The sequence below is a fragment of the Rhinopithecus roxellana genome, chromosome 19, assembly GCF_007565055.1.
Source record: "Rhinopithecus roxellana isolate Shanxi Qingling chromosome 19, ASM756505v1, whole genome shotgun sequence".
NCBI lineage: Eukaryota > Metazoa > Chordata > Mammalia > Primates > Cercopithecidae > Rhinopithecus > Rhinopithecus roxellana.
In genome coordinates, this window is record NC_044567.1 from 59,827,000 (window position 1) to 59,846,516 (window position 19,517).

The window sequence follows — 19,517 nt, forward strand, 5'->3', positions numbered from 1 at the left end:
GCTTTTCTGGCTCCAAACTGAATCGATGAGATAAACATCCACAGTTGGCCGGGTGCGGTGGCTCAGGCCTGTAATTCCAGCACTTTGGGAAGCCAAGGCGGGCAGATCTCCTGAAGTCAGGAGTTCAAGACCAGCCTGGCCAAACTGGTGAAACAACATCTCTACTAGAAGTACAAAAAATTAGCCATGCGTGGACTTGTAGTCCCAGCTACTTGGGAAGCAGAGGCAGGAGAATCCCTTGAACCTGAAAGGTGGAGGTTGCAGTGAGCCAAGATCACGCCATTGCACTCCAGCCTGAGCGACAGAGCAAGACTCTGTCTCGGAAAAGAAAAAAAAAAAAAAAAATCCACAGCAGTCTCCCCAGGTAAATCAAAAAGATGTAAATTACAACACAAATGAAAAGGAGTATTCAGAGTTCAAGCCCCATCACCATCAGAGTGACCCCTCTGTCCACCTGTGCAAGTTGAAGACATGATCAATAGGTACCGTTACCTCCTGTAGACTAAGCACGTGGTTTGGACAACAAATGAGAAATGAAGGTTCTGGGCCAGATGCCAGTTTAGCTCCAGGCAGTCGTAGGGTGAGTGATTCAGAGGGACAGGACAGTGCCTGGCATTTCTCTCACTATTCATCCTACCACCAGCCCCCACGTCCATATTGCCTGACTCAGCTCAGCGTCTACAGCAAAGAGCTTGCCTGAAAGAAGCCCAGCTCTACCTATCCGGATGGAAAGTTCACTCTCAGGGAAGAGCAGCGCGGGACCCTCAGGATCAGATTTCTTCTTCATCAATGTAGAGCCGAAGTTCAGTGCCAGGGCCGTCTGGGGGTCTTCTGCTGCACCCTGAAACAAGAAGTGGTAAGAAGCGGTAACATCACTATAGCACCACTACTATGTTAATTCCCCAGATGCTTCTGGCTCACGGGCACTGAGGCAACTTGCCAATCTCTACCAAGACCACCACAGCTGAGCCAGTCCTCCGGCCAACCCAGTTGCCAGGCCAAGCTGTGTCTTCGGGAAGATGACAAACTTTCCAGGTATAGGACTTCAGTGGTTACAAAAAAAGAAAAAACAACATGATCTAAAAAGTCAGTGCTGATCCTAAAAATGGGGAAATATATACCAGGAAAGACTGGGGCTCAAACACCAAAACCCCACTGCAAGCATCATTGCCGCACACACACAAAACCCCACTGCAAGCATCATTGCCGCACACACACAAAACCCCACTGCAAGCACCATTGCCGCACACACACAAAACGCCACTGCAAGCACCATTGCCGCACACACCCAAAACCCCACTGCAAGCACCATTGCCGCACACACACAAAACCCCACTGCAAGCACCATTGCCGCACACACACAAAACCCCACTGCAAGCACCATTGCCGCACACACCCAAAACCCCACTGCAAGCATCATTGCCGCACACGCCCAAAACCCCACTGCAAGCATCATTGCCGCACACACACAAAACCCCACTGCAAGCATCATTGCCGCACACACACACAAAACCCCACTGCAAGCATCATTGCCGCACACACACAAAACCCCACTGCAAGCATCATTGCCGCACACACACAAAACCCCACTGCAAGCGTCGTCACCGCCAGGCAAATGAGCAAAGAAGTTGGTTTCTGATCTATCAAAAGAAGTCCGTATGGCAGGTTCACATGAATGGCAGCCTCAGTACAGGAACCACGGTCAACTTATTTAGGAATTCACCATCTCCACATCTTCACGTGTCTTACGAGATCAAAAGAGGAGATCCAAACAAAAGCATCTCAAAGGAAGGAAGCAGTGCGAGTTGCAGAGAATGCACACATATTTAGAGTTAATCCAGAGGACCTTAAAACAATCATGTCATTCTTCTGCTTTATCCTAACTCGTTAAGCACTGATCAGTTTGACCGTTTCTCATTAACCAGGCAAAATCGTCCACTTGATCCCCACGTTAATTTGACAAATATTTTAACTGCCAACTCTGTGGCTAGTGAATGAGACACAGCTCTCTTCTGAAGCTTGTGTTCCGCTTAGGAGTAAACAAATGAACCTATAATGGGGTGGTAAGCTTCTCTTCCAAAGGCATCATCTGGAAGCCCCAACCCCGCTGACCACTTACAGATGCACAGGATCTCAACAGGAACAACGAGGCAGAGGAGAGACTCAACCAACTACACAAGCACCTCCACTTTCACCCAAATGCCTCAAAGCTAAGGGAAGGGAGGCAGAATCATCTCCATCAGCAAAAAATTGTAGAGATTTCTTGAAAACTAGGTGTCTCTGTCCTGATCAGGCTGCCATAAAATAAAATACTATCAACTGGGCAGTTTTTGTTTTGTTTTGTTTTGTTTTTTGACAGAGTTTCACTCTGTCACCCAGGCTGGAGTGCAGTGGTGCGATCTCAGCTCACAGCAACCTCCGCCCCACTGTGTTCAAACAATTCTCCTGCATCAGCCTCCTGAGTAGCTGGGATTATAGGCGCTCACCACCACGCCCGGCTAATTTTTGCATTTTTAGTGGAGATAGGGATTCACCATGTTGGCCAGGCTGGTCTCAAACTCCTGACCTCAAGTGATCCACCTGCCTCGGCCTCCCAAAGTGCTGGGATTACAGGCGTGAGCCACTGCGCCCAGCCAGCTTTTAAACAACAGAAATGTATCACAGTTACTGGAGGCAGGAAATTCCAATCAAGGTACCAGCAGAGTCAGTGACTGGTGAGAGCCTGCTTCTTGGTTCACGACGGCACAGGCTAACTATGGAAGGGGCAACGGGTCTCCTTCACGCGTCTTTTATTACGGCATTAATCCTACTCATGAGGGTTCTATCCCCTTAATCCAATGATCACCCAATGGTCCCGCCTCCTAATACAATCACTGTAGCGGTTAGGATTTCAGCATAGGCATCCTGAGGGGACGCAAACGTTTTCAGGCCACAGCACCAAGCAAAAATCGGTCCAAACAAACAGAAGTTTTCGTTTAAAATATGTGTCTCTAATACAGGAGAGGAGAGAGCTTATAATCTAATCACATAAATGCATCTATTTATTTAAAAAAAATACTAAAACAATTTTCTTGGATTAGTTCCATTCATGAAGGAATCTCACAAAAGGGATACCAGGCTGCTGTGACTGACACACACACACACACACACACACACACACACACACACACACCTTTTTTCATTGTCATGATCAGAGTTAAGAAACAGAACCTAATGATTCAGAACTTTTATTTCATTATCTGCTTCCAACCAAATGTTGAAAATGAACACACAAGCCCTTCCTCCCATCTGTTCTCATTTGTCTAGACATCACTATTGTCATCATTTATTTGCAATGTCCTCTATGAACATCCTTTAAGAAAGGTGCCAACACCCCCATTTAACTTTTTTTAAACTAAACCCCCAAAAAAGCCTCCTGCCCCTCTTTGAGCTACCCTTGTACAAGTTTTCAGGCCCCTTTGGGTATCCACCTCTTCTGTCACATAGAGGCAGCTGCCCTGCAGTATCACGGTCAAGGTAGACCTACAGATGGCCAGAATCCTGGGAACAGAGAGGCTTTGGGAAGGCCAGTCTCTGCCTCTTCAGAAACCCCCCTCCCTAACCCTGCTGACACCCGGTGTCTGTGTGATATGCCATGGAGTCACAGCTCTTTGTTTGTTTATATGCTTTAATTATTTCTAATTCTACATCTCCTGCTGACATCCAAGGAATCATTGCAGCAATAAAAGACATGTTTCACTATGAAAGTATGTCAGCTGATTTTCCTTCGTCTTCTTTCTTTTTATCATGTGATTGATGCGTAACTGGGGGAAGGAATAGAAGGAGAACCATTTCATTACAGCAGAAATGCCACAGCATTAATATGCTTTAAGCTGCAACTGTGTATTTGATTGAAGCCCATCTGGTAAGGTGCAGCTTGCAGAGACCCTGGTTTTCATTTAGAACATTTGTTTTCGATTATGTGATTTTTGTCTCCTGCAACCCAGAGGACATAGAGCACTGGGCATTTTGGAATGTCATAACTGGGGGGCTGAGGATGCTGCTGGTATCACTAGTGGGTAGAGACCATGGATGCTATGAAACATCCAACAATGCATAGAACAGCCCCCATAACAGAGAATGAGCCAGGGCCAGGCACAGTGGCTCATGCCTATAATCCCAGCACTTCTGGAGGCCAAGGCAGGAGAATCACTTGAGCCCAGGAGTTCGAGACCAGCCTGGGCAACATAGTGAGGCCCCATTTCTTAAAAAAAAAAAATTAGCCAGGTATGATGGCACATACCTATAGTCCCAAGCTACCTGGGAGGCTGCAGCAGGAGGACTGCTTAAGCCCACGAAGGCGAGGCTGCAGTGGGCCAAGATTGCACTACTGCACTCCAGACTGGGCAACAGAGAGTGACCCTGTCGCAAAAAAAAAAAAAAAAAAGCCAGCAAAATGTCTATAGTGCTGAGCTTAAGATACCTGCTTTAGAAAGAATTCAGATGATCAATCAGGACGCCACAGCTCCCTGTAATGCTGGAAACTCACATACCCTCTTTTTACTGTAAAGAGAAGAATTTTGCTAGTTTCTCTAGGAAGACTCCCTGCCCACCTTCATGCATTCCATAAATTTCTATTAAGCGTCAACTCTGTATCAGAGCTGCTCCGGGTACTGGCAATTCAAAAAAGCCATGTCTCCTATCCTCAGGAATCCTACATTCTCCTTCAAGAGACATAATAATAACCCATCATAATAAACTAAAAAATAAGAGCGCCAGATAATGCCAAAAGAAAAATAAGCCATATCTGTAATTCACAGCCATCCTAGAATATTGCCTGGCACAAACCAGAACACAGCCCATATAATACAGGCTGGGTTCTGGTTTGTGCCAGGCAATGTTCCAAGCATTTTACATGTACTAGCCCATTATTAACTGTAAAGATGGAGCGTTCCTTTAGGGAAGATGCAGAGAGAGGTCTTTGTGGGAAGATGGTGTTTGTTCTTCCCTTTCAGGTCTTTGCCCAAACACTGACTCCCTTCTTCCCCTCCAACTCTTTTCGCCTTTCTATCAATCTTTGTGGGTTGCATTGCTTTATTTCAGTGTTTTGGGGGCAGGGAGAGGGGCACTAAGAAAATCCCACCCTAACTTCACTTAGAAGCTGCCCTTTTAAAAGCTAGAAAAAGATCCAGTATCTCCACCTGTACCCACTCCCACCTGTACCCCCTCCTTCCCCCATGTGCTCCATCCAACATTTAGCCTTCAGAACAACCAGGGTCAGCTATGCGGCGTGGGAGCTGCAGAGAGTATCTCCGGAGTAACGCCAAGGACAGCTCCTTCACTATCTCCACACCTGGCAACACCTCCACACGCCTCTGATCCCAGGTACTGGCCTCCCAGGGCTCTTTTTAGACACCTTTTCAGGATTCTCAACATTCCCCCAACTCTCAGTTATTGATAGGGAAGAGGAATACATCCCTCTGAATTTCAAGAAACAGCGTGGAGGGAGGTGCCAAGCTCTGCTTGGCTAGCTTTATCGTCGTGTCCCTGGTGGTGGGGGAAACTCAGAAGTCCTGCTGTGGCAAAGTGGCTCTCAACCTGCTGGGCTGACACACCACCGCCTCCCCCCACCCTGCCATGGAGCCCCATCTGCTCACTGGGCATGGGGACTGCAAGTGGGGGGCACTGGAGCTCTTTACCAGGAAGCCTTAAATAAATACAGCCTTGGCCTGTGCAGAAGGAACCAAGGTCCTCAGGGAGAAATTCCTTCTCTATATCCCTCTCTTCTTTACTTGATACTGTTCTTTACATTTCTGGTTTGTTTGGTTTGATTTGGTTTTTCCATCTCTGCAATGCCTTTCTATCCACGTTACCTCACTCAATCCTTGTAACCCTGCAAGGTTGGCAAAGTGCAAGCATGATCCTTCTTAGGGCAAACACGTGACCACTGCAAGCTGTTCTTGACTTTTCACAGCAGCCCCGACAGTCTGCTCTGCTGCCCATCAGAGGGTCAGTGAGTCACTCTTTCCAGTCTCCACAACACACAGTGCTTCAGGTAGGCCTCCAGGGCTTTGCATAGTTCAAGTGTGCTATGTCACCTTGCAGGTCCCAAATGTCAAGTGTCAAATACAAGGACTCTTTCTCCAGCGGCAAGGTCACCCCCTCTCCTTCTCCATTGTTCCCTCTCCTGAGTCCCTTTCCCTGTCCTTCTTCCCGCATCCCCATCCACTCCAAATCCAGCTCAGTACCGAAAGCAGGGTGTGGGCTAATGGAGGCACGAGGTACCACCCACCCACCACCCAGGACCACGGAACCTGAGACTCCCGTCCTCTTAGGATGGAATTATTATCATAATGATTCTTCTTCTTGGTGTGGGGCCAATCCCTGGCTCAGAAAAAACAGCGCAACTTCCACCCACTTTGGAAAGGCCATGCAGAAAGGCAGGAGCTGGAGAAGAAGGAAAGCACTTTCCAGAAAAAAAAAAAAGAGAGAGAGGAAGTAGAGAGAAAAGAAAAGAAAGATGATGAAATAATGTGAAGGAGGAGAGGCGGGCAGGAGGTAGGGAAGCAGCCCTGCAATACGCCTTTGTGAAACCAGAAAGGCCTCACAAAACAATACATACATCTCCTTCGAGAAATAAAATCCTGGGGCCGTGCAGTGTCGCCTGCTGTCCCAGGCAGGAGAGCAACTGCTGGTGGCTGATGGCTCCAGATTCCCCAAAAAGAAACAAGTCACCTGAGAAACAGGCCAGAGCATCACTGAAGGGACACAGTTGTCTGCATATTAAGTCTACAAGGGCGAACTAAGGCCCCCCTCTGCAAAGCACATTGGGTGTCCTAGCACTGCAGACCCTGCAGCCCTCAAAACTTGCTGCAAGCAGCTTGGTGCATCTGCTCCAAGTCCCAGTACCAACCTTCAATAGGACTTAAGTCCCATCACCTCCTCTCTGGTTCTTCCTCTCTGGGGTGAGTCATTGCTATTAACAACCATGTCTGAGGATGGCAAAGCAGAGCAACGTGTGATGCTTGCCAGCATCTGGGAGGCAAACCTGACCTCTGCCAAACCTGCACACACCTTCTATCACATGGATTCAGGATCAGGGAGCTCTGCTCATTTTCTTCTGAGGTTTCATTCAACAAGGGCTGTGATGGCCCTCTACTTCGCTGGCCCATGGAGGGCAGTCTCTTCATTTTTTTAAATTCTGCATTTGTTATTTTTATTTTTGAGAGACGGAGTCTCACTCTGTTGCCCAGGCTAGAGTGCAGTGGTGTGATCTTGGCTCACTGCAACCTCTGCCTCCCTAATTAAAGTGATTCTCCTGTCTCAGCCTCCCAGGTAGCTGGGATTACAGGTACCCGCCACCATGCCTGGCTAATATTTGTATTTTTAGTAGAGACGGGGTTTCACCATATTGGCCAGGCTGGTCTCAAACTCCTGACCTCAAGTGATCCGAGGGAGGCAGTCTCTGTAACTGAAGCTTGTCAACAAGTCAGAGCTCCCTGAGGAAGAGCCAAGGGCAAGGTCAGGGGATTAACTGGCGGCCCCTGCCAGCCACAGCTACATGGAGGCCAAGAGTTACACGCCAGTGGAGAAGGGTACAGGGATCTCAAGAGGAACCACCCCAGGGACTCAAGACCTGTGGCTGCCAGGGAAGGGGCTGGCGGGCGGCCTGCCTGGGGCCCAGCATAGGTGCTGCCTCCTCCCATTCCCCAGCCTCTGCCTCCTGCCATCCTCACTTAACCCCAGACACACAAGGCAACATTCAATAATTGATGCTGTTTTTATTACTGAGAAGTTGCCATAATAATGACACTCGTAACACAATCTTTTAAATTATTCCACATAATGGAAAAAAAATTAAATGTCACCCCTGATCAACAGTCAGAATATGGATGGTGCTTACATAACAGATGACCTTCTCTCCTCGGGAGCCCGGCAGCAGGCGGCTGCCCAGGGCCAGGCTGGCTCCCGGCGATGAGCAGCCAGCTAAGAAGCAAACAGGGACACGGAGTGGCACAGACACTGAGGCAGAGGGTACAGTCCTGCCTCGGGTATCAGGCAGGTCACTGCTGTCTTCTTTGCCCTGGTTAACCTATATATTCAGGGATCATGGGTCACAGTCAGAATCCCTAAAGACAAGGAGGATCACAGCTTAAGTACTTGGGCCGTCCTGGTTTTTTAACGCAATTCTTACCTTGTCCAAAGCACTAGGATTTTACCTCTAACTAGACTTCAGTTCATTCCTCTTATAGCAATAATGCTACATCCAATCAGTGGACAGCAAGGCAGGTTTTCAAGCTTTGAATTATTCTATACTTGAGGTTTTTAAATCTTGGCCAAAGAAGCCTGAGCTCCCTCCTCCAGGAAGCCTTCCTAGATTTACCCAACCTAGTATGGATCAAATGCACTCCCTTCCATCCTCCCCTGGCACCCTGAATAGGCTTTAACTTTTCAGTTCTCTTTTTTTTTTTTTTTTTTTTTTGAGACAGTCTTGTTCTGTCGCCCAAGATGGAGTGCAGTGGTGCAATCTTGGCTCACTGCAACCTCTGTCTCACAGGTTCAAGCAATTCTCCTGCCTCAGCCTCTCGAGTAGTTGACACTACAAGTGTGCAACACCATGTCTGGCTAATTTTTTTTTTTTTTTTTAAAGTAGAGATGAGGTTTCACCATGTTGGCCAGGCTGGTCTAACACTCCTGACCTCAAGTGATCCATTCTCCGCGGCCTCCCAAAGTGCTGGGATTACAGGTGTGAGCCACTGCACCCAGCTGACTTTTCAGTTTTCTTAACTATCGCAAAGCCATGAGGCTCAAAATGGCAGCTGTGTCTCGTGGCTCTACTGTCAGCGCCCAGCACATGGTCTGTGTTCCATAATTCAACTAATTTACCTGAATGAACTAAATGACAGAGGCTCCAAAATAAGTGGAAAATGTTGCATAATACAGAACATACCGATCTAGGGTAACCACAAGTGGTTAGGCCCTGAGAAAAGAGAGGATTGGTGCAGAGAGGGGAAGAAAAGGCTTAAAAGAATTAAAGATGTTCTAGCTAATGCCAAACAGCGTGAGGTTCCATCCACCCCTGCTGTCTATCCTCTTGATGATTAAGATAATCAATATCAGCCCTGCGACCACATGAGGACGGGTAGATATCTATCCTGTGACTCTCCACTGAAAGCTTCCATCTCCATCCCCCTTTCTGGCAGAAACAGAGTGGGACAGCCTAGCTCACTCCTTTTGAAGATAAGATCTTTCCACCCTGAAGCCCATGATCCCTCCAACGCCATATCTTCCAGCTTCCTCCCCATCTCCTTCATGACCTTACCACGAAGCTTCACAATGGTGGAAGTTAATTACAAACTTCTAGCTATATTTAAGCTACATAAGTACACCATTACTCAAACTACCTTGTAAGAGACAAAACCTTTTCCAAGCCCTGATGCCAAAGTTCTATTCAAAATCAAGCGTATTTACCCACATAAAAACAGATTTTAAAGCATTCCACAGCTCTGCAGAGACACAGTTCTATGAGAATCTGCAGAGAGCCCTCCAGTAGCCATTCCAGGTAAGCAGCCCTGAGCTTGTATTCCAAAGAGCTAGGGCTCCTACTAGCACAGCTGACAGAGAGACAGGGCTTGGCAGAGTTTTCCAAAGTATTATGCTTTTTCTTTTAGCTCAAAAATATCATTTTCCTTAAAACAGTAATAGAAATCTGAAGGAACACAAGTAACTGAAGTACAATGAAGTATTTCTTTTCTAATCCTCGACGATTATCCAACACTCTTAATCTAATCCTAGACTTAGTCCTAGAGTTTATTAAAATGCACCCATATAATCCACTCTGAGCTTTTTCTGACTTCTCAACAGACTGAGAACCTCCAGCTGGTGTTTCTCAATAAAGATTTTCTGACCTATGTTATCCATTTGGAGGATATTAGATGCCTTCAAAAGTCCATCAAAAGCCACAATTTCTCTTTCCTAAAAATGTGTATGTATCATGCAACTATTGCTGGGTAGCAAAACACCCCAAACCTTAGTGGTTTAAAAAAACTGCCAGTTATTATTGTTCTGTGGTCAACTGGGCATGGCTGCTCACCCACCTGGGCTCACTGGTGCATCTGAGGTCAGCTGGTGGCTCATCCTGGGGCTGGAAGTCTAAGATGGCACATGCACCTGGCAGCCAGCAGGCAGTTGGCCAGGAGTGGACTGGAAAACACTGATTCTTCTTGGTGGGGCCTGTCATCTTCCAGCAGACTAGATGGAGCTCATTCGTAGGCTAACCTCAGCACCCAATGCCAAGTGCTTTTCAAGTCTCCGCATCACAGAGGCCAAAGCATCATCCCACTGGCCAAAGCAAGTCAATGGGTATCCACATTGAAGGGGTGGATGACTCAATGGTACTTTTTGTTGGGAGGACCTGCAATGTCACATTGTCAGGTATGGATGCTGATGGGGGAAATTTGTGACTGTTTTGCCATTTACTGCAGTACATATGCACAGACATACAAAATGTTGTGTGTAACATGAGGAACCCCAGGAACTCCCTGCAGCTGTCCATGGATCCAGACTAGAAACAATTGCTTTAGCTTAAACCCACAAACTCAATCTCAATCACCTAAAACAGGGCTTCTCCAATGGGGACCCAAGGATACATTCTTCGAGGTCTGAAAGTTTTCTACAGATTTTTTAAAATTTCGGCCAGGTGCCGTGGCTCACGCCTGTAATCCTAGCACTTTTGGAGACCAAAGCAGACAGATCGCCTCAGGTCAGAAGTTTGAGAACAGTCTGGCCAACATGGACAAAACCCCATCTCTACTAAAAACATAAAAATTAGCCGGGCATGTTAGTGCACACCTGTAGTCCCAGCTACTTGGGAGGCTGAGGCAGGAGAATCGCTTGAACCCAGGAGACGGTGGTTGCAGTGAGCCAAGATGGTGGTGCCACATCACTCCAGCCTGGGCAACAAAGCAAGACTCTGTCTCAAAAACAAAAAACAAAAAAAAACAAAAATTAGCCGTGCGTGGTGTCTTGCACCTATAATCCCAGCTACTCAGGAGGCTACGGCAGGAGAATTGCTTGAACCCAGTGGGGTGCGGAGGTTGCAGCGAGCTGAGATTACACCACTTCACTCCAGCCTGGGCGAAAGAACAAAACTCCGTCCCGACAACAACAACAACAACAACAACAACAACAACAACAACAAAAATAGACACATAGACCAATGGAACAGAATAGGAAACCCAGAAATAAACCCAAATACTTAAAGCCAACTGATCTTCAACAAAGCACACAAAAACATAAAGTGGGGAAAGGACGCCCTTTTCAACAAATGGTGCTGGGATAATTGGCTAACCACATATGGGAGAATGAAACTAGATTCTCATCTCCCACCTTATACAAAAATCAACTCAAGATGGATTAAGCACTTAAATCTAAGATGTGAAACTATAAAAATTTTAGAAGATAAAATTGGAAAAACTCTTCCAGACATTGGTTTAGGCAAGGATTTCAAGACCAAGAACCCAAAAGCAAATGCAATAAAAAACGAAGATAAATAGGTGGGACTTAAAGAGTTTTTGCATGGCAAAAGGAACAGTCAGCAGAGTAAAGAGACAACCCACAGAGTGGGAGAAAATCTTCACAATCTATACATCTGACAAAGGACCAATACCCAGAATCTACAATGAACTCAAATCAGTAAGAAAAAAACAAACAATCCCATCAAAAAGTGAGCTAAGGACATGAATGGGCAATTCTCAAAAGAAGATGGCCCGGCAGAGTGGCTCACACCTGCAACCCCAGCACTTTGGGAGGCCAAGGCAGGCGTATCACCTGAGATCAGGAGTTCGAGACCAGCCTGGCCAACATGGCGAAACTTCGTCTCTACTAAAAATACAAACATTAGAAGGGCATGGTGGCATGCACCTGTAATCTCAGCTACTCGGGAGGGTGAGGCACAAGAATCACTTGAACCTGGGAGGCGGAGGTTGCAGTGAGCCAAGATTGTGCCACTACACTCCAGCCTGGACAGAGCAAGACTCTGTCTTAAAAAAAAAGAAAGAAAGAAAAGAAAAAGAAGATATACAAATGGGCAACAAACATGAAAAAACGCTCAACATCACCAATGATCAGGAAAATGCAAATCAAAACCACAATGCAATAGCACCTTAATCCTGCAAGAATGACCATAATAAAAAAAATTAAATAACAGTAGATGTTTGCATAGATGTGGTGATCAGAGAACACTTCTACAATGCTGCTGGAAATGTAAACTAGTACAACCACTATGGAAAATAGTGTGAGGATTCCTTAAAGAATTAAAAGTACAAATACCATTTGGTCCAGCAATCCCACTACTGGGTATCTACCCAGAGGAAAAGGCGTCATCACATGGAAAAGATACTTGCACACGCGTGTTTGTAGCAGCACAATTTACAACTGCAAATGCCCATGAATCAATGAGTGGACAAAGAAACTGTGGTGTATATATATATACGATCGAATACTACTCAGTCATAAGAAGGATTGAATTAACAGCATTCGCAGTGATCTGGATGAGATTGGTGACTATTACTCTAGGTGAAGTAACTCAAGAATGGAAAACCAAACATCGTATGTTCTCACTGATATGTGGGAGCTAAGCTATGAGGACGCAAAGGCATAAGGATGATACAATGGACTTTGGGAACTTGGGGGGAAGGGTGGCAGAGGAAGGAAGGATAAAAGCCTACAAACAGGGTGCAGTGTATCTGCTCGGGTGATGGGTGCACCAAAGTCTCACAAACCACCACTAAAGAACTTACTCATGCAACCAAATGCCAGTTGTACACCAATAACCTACGGAAATTTTCTTTAATATATACTAATATTGAGAACCTAATAATGATTCTTCTAAGTTCAAAAATAACAAAAACTATTTAAGTCACCACTCTCTGTGCCTCCAGTGGTTAAAGTAGGAGCCAAGAGTCCATGCATGCCTCTGTACACGGACAAAATCTCCTTAATGCCTCATTCTGTCTTAAACCACAATTTCCCAGAGTTCCCTGCTTCGTAAGATGCTCCAAAGGAAAGATTCTGCAGACAAACATGTTTGGTGAGGTCTATTTCATAAGCAGATAAAGATTCTGAGAAATTCCGCAGTAAAGAACAAGGTTTTGTTTAATCCTATATTTCCCATACTTATTTGGCCACATATAAAGCCTATTTATACTCAGCAGATGAATTTTTAGGGGACAGTGTTCAATGCAATTCTATTCTGTATTCAATGAGCAGAATACTCAGCAAAATATATCCTTACACAGGAGCATGATCATATTTATCCAGGGGAAAAGGCACTGGAACCCTTGGCCTCAAAATGTCTATCACTTTCACAAATAAATGTCTGTGTTTACCATCCTTAAAAAATGATTCAGTAGCATTTATCATAGATAGATGGATAAATAGATAAAAATGATTCAGTAGCATTTATCATAGATAGATGAATGGATAGGTAGCCTCTTGTATAGGTAGGTAGGTAGGTAGGTAGGTAGGTAGGTAGGTAGGTAGGTAGATAGAGAGACAGACAGACAGACAGACAGATAGATAGCCTCTTGTAGTCATACCGGCTAGAGTTTATAAAAACCAAAAGGTAATTATTCTATAAAACCCACCCCTCAGGCTGGATATGGTGGTTCATGCCTTAATCCCAGCACTTTGGGAGGCTGAGGCAGGAGAATCCCTTGACCCCAGGAGTTTGAGACCAACCTGAACAACATGGTGAGACCCCCTCTCTACAAAAATAAAATAAAAAATTAAATTAAATTAAAAAGCGGGTATAGTGGCACATCTCTGTGGTTCCAGCTACTAGGGAGGCAGGAGGATCACTTGGGCCCAAGAGCTGAAGGCTGCAGTGAGCCATGATCGCACCACTGTCCTCCTGCCAAGCAACACAGTGAGACCCTGTCTCAAAAAAACAAACAAACAACAAAAAGCCCTTCCTTTTTCTTTTTTTTTTTTTTTTTTTTTTTTTTTTGAGATGGAGTCTCGCTCTGTGGCCCGGGCTGGAGTGCAGTGGCCGGTTCTCAGCTCACTGCAAGCTCCGCCTCCCGGGTTCACGCCATTCTCCTGCCTCAGCCTCCCAGTAGCTGGGACCACAGGCGCCCGCCACCTCACCCGGCTAGTTTTTTGTATTTTTTAGTAGAGACGGGGTTTCACCGTGTTAGCCAGGATGGTCTTGATCTCCTGACCTCGTGATCCGCCCGTCTCGGCCTCCCAAAGTGCTGGGATTAGCCCTTCCTTTTTCTTAACCACAATTTATAAAAATAAAAATAAGTACACCAGCCCTTCTATTATCAATCCTGGAAAAGGGATCTTTATCTCAGCACTGTTGAGGAAAAAAGGTTAAAGTATGGCTTATCAACATTTTTCATAGCTCTGGCAACCATAAAATGATTTTTCCTGATTCCAGGAACAAGAGGGAGACAGTGTGTGCACAAAAGAGCCAGCATGAAAGAGCAAGCCAAAGACAGTCACAAGCCACCGGAGTGGACTGATGGCTTGGGAGGCCTGTTCTCATCACCTTCTGGTGAGGAATCCCAGTATTAGGACAACGGATAAGGCTGGAAAGACATATGCTTGATATTCTCACATCAGTTAGAAAAGCAATCATTAAAAGTCAGGAAACAACAGATGCTGGAGAGGATGTGGAGAAATAGGAACGCTTTTACACTGTTGGTGGGAGTGTAAATTAGTTCAACCATTGTGGAAGATAATGTGGTGATTCCTCAAGGATCTAGAACCAGAAGTACCATTTGATCCAGCAATCCCATTACTGGGTATATATCCAAAGGATTATAAATCAATCTGCTATAAAGACACATGCACACATATGTTTATTGTAGCACTGTTCGCAATAGCAAAGACTCAGAACCAACCCAAATCAATGATAGACTGGATAAAGAAAATGTGGCACATATACACCATGGAATACTATGCAGCCATAAAAAATGATGATTTCAGTTCCTTTGCAGGGACAGGGATGAAGCTGGAAACCATCATTCTCAGCAAACTAACACAAGAACAGAAAACCAAACACCACATATTCTCACTCACAAGTGCAAGTTGAACAATGAGAACACATGGACACAGGGAGGGGAACGTCACACACTGAGGCCTGTCGGGGGGTGGAGCTAGGGAAGGAATAGCATTAGGAGAAACACCTAATGTAGATGACAGGTTGATGTTGCAGCAAACCACCATGGCACATGTATACCTATGCAACAAACCTGCACATTATGCACATGTATTCCAGAACTTAAAGTACAATTAAAAAAAAAAAGAAATACGTTTGGTATTAACCCCAAAGTGATAGAAAACAACTCTGCACAAACCCTCTGGTCTGAATACGCTGAGATCCTAATATGCCTTCTCCTATGATTGTATTTGTTCCTCAATATCTTGCAGTGATGGAAACAGACAGATAGCATCCCAGGGGCTGAGCCATGTCCCTGGCCACCAAAGTTTGTACGTCCTAACTCCCACAACCTCAGAATGTAGCTGTATTTGGAGACAGTGTCTTCAAAGAGTTAATTAAGTTAAAATGAGGTCACTGGGGGCCCTAATCCAATATGACCAGTGTCCTTATAAGGAGGAGAAATAAGGAGGCTGAGGTGGGAAAATCGATTGAGCCTAGGAAGTGGAGGCTGCAGTGAGCTGTGATTGAGCCAATACACTCCAGCCTGGATGACAGAGCGAGACCCTGTCTCAGCAAAAAAAAGTACCAGGCAGGGGGTAGGATTTAAACACAGACACACAGATAGAGGGAAGACGGTGAAGACACAAGGAGAAGATGGCCATCTACAAGCCAGAGAGGCCTGGCCCAGATCCCTCCCTCCGAAACCTCTGAAGGAGCCCACGCTGCTGGCACCTTGATTTCAGACTTCTAGCCTCCAGAACTGAGACAATAAATTCTGCTGTTTAAGCCACCCAGTCTATGGTACTTTGTTATGACAGTCCCAGCAAACTAAAACAGTTGCCATTTTACATGGGTAGAAACTAAGTCACGGAAGCTAATAAGTTACTTAACTTCACACCATCAGTCAGAGGTACAAGCAGGATTTGAACCCAGAATTTCTGATTTCAAATCCCACCACTTCTCTGGCCCCATGCTGCTCCCAGTGGTCAACCAGCAATGAACTGCAACAATTGAGGCTTCAAGAAGTGACACCCTAATGATGGACACGAGGGGTGTGTGTGGGCATGTGCACACACCAGGTGCTAGGTTGTGAGCCACTGCATTCAGCGGAGGAGACTGTTTCACATTTCAGGGCAATCGGGGTTCCTCTTGGTGTGGCCTGTCTCTGTGGTCCCAGCACAATCCCAGAAAATGGAACCACGAATCCCAACCTCTTCTCATCCTATACATGACTGCCCATGCAAATCTCACTTCCCTGGTGCAGAGAGGTGGAAACTAAACCAAGATTCTGTGGAGCAATGTCTCAACTTAAACCCGACCTCCACGCTGCAAGAGAAAAACTGGCAAATGCACTGTTGTTAAAGATGGCCTCCAGTGAAAAACACGACAGAGTTTTGTCCTCAGAAGGGACAGAGATGCCCTCTGGAGGCATTAAACCTCTAGTCACCCATCAAGGAAATCAGCATCAAGTGACTCAAAGACAAGCATTAGCTACATGACACCAGGAGAGAAAGATCAGCCTTAAAAAAAGTCAAGAGGGCTGGACACCGTGGCTCACGCCTATAATCCCAGCACTTTGAGAGGCCAATGCGGGCGGATCACGAGGTCAGGAAATCGAGACCATCCTGGCCAACATGGTGAAACCCCGTCTCTACTAACACACAAAAACTTAGCCAGGCGTGGTGGCAGGTGCCTGTAGTCCCAGCCACTTGGGAGGCTGAGGCAGGAGAATAGCTGGAACCTGGGAGGCGGAGGTTGCAGTAAGCTGAGGTCGTGCCACTGCACTCCAGCCTGGAGACAAGAGTGAGACTCTGTCTCAAAAAAAAAAAAAAAAAAAAAAAGTCAAGAGGGCTTCAGTGTTCATGTCCTAAACCATTTCAAGCAAAACATGATGTTGCTGGCCTAAAGGATGGGAAGCCTTGGCCAGGTGCAGTAGCTCACACCTATTAGCCAAGTACTTTGGCAGGCTGAGGCAGGAGGCTTGCTTGAGCCCAGGAGTTTGAGATCACCTGGGCAACATAGCAAGACTGTCTCTACCAAAAAAAAAAAAAAAAAAAATTTAAAAATAAGGGCTGGGAGCAAAAATAAATAAATAAATAAATAAATAAGGGCCAGGTGCGGTAGCTCACGCCTGTAATCCCAGCACTTTGGGAGGCCAAGGCGGGTGGATAGCTTGAGCCCGTAAGTTTGAGGCCAGCCTGAACAACATGGCAAAACTGTCTCTACAAAGAATACAAAAATTAGCTGGATATGGTGGTGTGCACCTGTAGTCCACCTGTAGTGTACCTGTAGCTACTCAGGAGAATGCGTTGGGAGGATCATTTGAGCCCGGGAGGCGAAGGCTGCAGTGAGCTGAGATTGTGCCACTGTACACCAGCCTGGTGACAGAGCGAGACTCTGTCTCTCAATAAATAAATAAGCCGGGCACAGTGGCATGTACCTGTAGTTCCAGCTGAGGCCAGGCTGAACCCAGAAGTTGTGATTGTGTTACTGCACTCCAGTGTGGGCAACAGAGTGAGACCCTGTCTCTAAAAATAATTAAATAGGTAAATAAACAAACAAATAAATAAAATATTTTAAAAGGATGGGGATCTGGGAGCAGGGCACTGGTGGAGCGCCGGTATATGAGGAGGCCCGCATGCCACTGGAACTCCCCACCTCACCCTCAACCCCTCAGCCTTTAGCCACTCCTCACAGCCTGCAGCCTTCTCAGCAGCATCCAGTCCCCCATGGGGCCTTGAGCACCAGAGTCTGAAACCTCAAACTGTTTCTGAAAATAGCATTTGTGTCTCCTGATAATTGCTACTTCCAAAGCTGGTACAGCTTCCTAAAAGGAATGTGGACCAGGGTATTCTGTCCAAACCAAGCCCACTGGTATAGGTGGAATCAGGTGCAACCATCAGTGATGCCAAGGAGGGTGGGGACAGTAGGGGAGGGGTAAAGTGGTGAGTGGGGAAGTCCCTGCACATTTTTATGCTAAAGAAATAGTGTGCAACACGTATGTTTAATGTGGCACTATTCACAATAGCAAAGACTTAGAACCAACCCAAATGTCCATCAATGATAGACTGGATTAAGAAAATGTGGCACATACACACCATGGAATACTATGCAGCCATAAAAAAGGATGAGTTCATGTCCTTTGCAGTGACATGGATGAAGCTGGAAACCATCATTCTCAGCAAACTATCACAAGGACAGAAAACCAAACACCGCATGTTCTCACTCAAAGGTGGGAATTGAACAATGAGATCACTTGGACACAGGGCGGGGAACGTCACACACTGGGGCCTGTCGGGGTGGGAGGCTGGGGGAGAGGGATAACATTAGGAGAAATACCTAATGTAAATGATGAATTGATGGGTGCAGCCAACCAACATGGCACATGTATACCTATGTTTCAAACCTGCATGTTGTGCACATGTACCCTAGATCTTAAAGTATAATTAAAAAGAAAGAAATCGCGTGCAAATGGCACCTGAATTACTTCAAAAGAAAAGACGTAGCTTTGAAGAACGTGTTCAATGTTTCTTTAACGGGGCTTTATACATGGCATCACTCAGCTTGGAGCAGAATTCATTATTAAATGTATTTGGGCTTGATGAGAACTTGACAGCTGAGAAGGTACTGAAGCAGCTTGCTTCTAAGGGAAACATTTCTCTGCTTCCTGCTGTGAGTACATAGAGACTGGCATCTTCCCTTCTCTCTCTTTTCTAAGCCTAAATTCCAAAGCAAATAACCAAATTGAGACATATACCATGCCTGGATAAGATTGTCATTGCTGCATAAAGAATTATCACAAATCCAGAGGCTTCAAACAACACCCCTTTCTTACCACTGTTTCCATGGGCCAGAGTCCAGGGACAGGTGCAGCTGGGTCCTCTGCTCAGAGTCCCACAGGCTGAAATCAAGACGGTGGCTAGGGCTGTGATCTCTTCTGAGGCTCAGGGTCCTCTTCCAAGCACATTGGCTGTTGTAAGAATTAAGTTTCTTGCAACTAAGAAGGACTGAGGTCCCAATTTTCTTACTGGCTTCAGGCTGGTGACCCCTCTCTGCTCCTAGAGGCTTCCCTTAGGTTTGGGGGATTTTTTGCTAATTTTTTTTTTTTTTTTTTCTGAGATAGAGTCTCGCTCTGTTGCCCAGGCTGGAGTACAGTGGCCCCACCTTGGCTCACTGCAACCTCTGCCTCCCGAGTTCATGCAATTCTCTTGTCTCAGCTTCCCAAGTAGCTGGGACGACAGGCACATACCACCACACCTGGCTAATTTTTGTATTTTTAGTAGAGATGGGGGTTTCATCATATTGGTGAGACTGGTCTCGAACTCCTGACCTCAGGTGATCCACCCGCCTCGGCCTCTCAAAGTGCTGG

The 19,517-nt window shown here is 46.0% G+C and overlaps 1 protein-coding gene across 4 annotated transcripts in view; it reads right to left on the reverse strand.

Annotated features, from left to right (window-relative positions):
* Positions 1–19,517, reverse strand: part of SLC39A11 (solute carrier family 39 member 11) — a 460,542-nt gene that overhangs the window by 308,081 nt on the left and 132,944 nt on the right. For 3 of the 4 annotated variants that reach the window (XM_030923374.1, XM_030923375.1, XM_030923376.1), the window contains one exon: positions 697–841. In XM_030923374.1, the coding sequence (XP_030779234.1) occupies positions 697–841 (145 nt within the window). The remainder of the gene's footprint in view (positions 1–696; positions 842–19,517) is intronic. The other variant, XM_010360245.2, reaches the window with a different exon arrangement.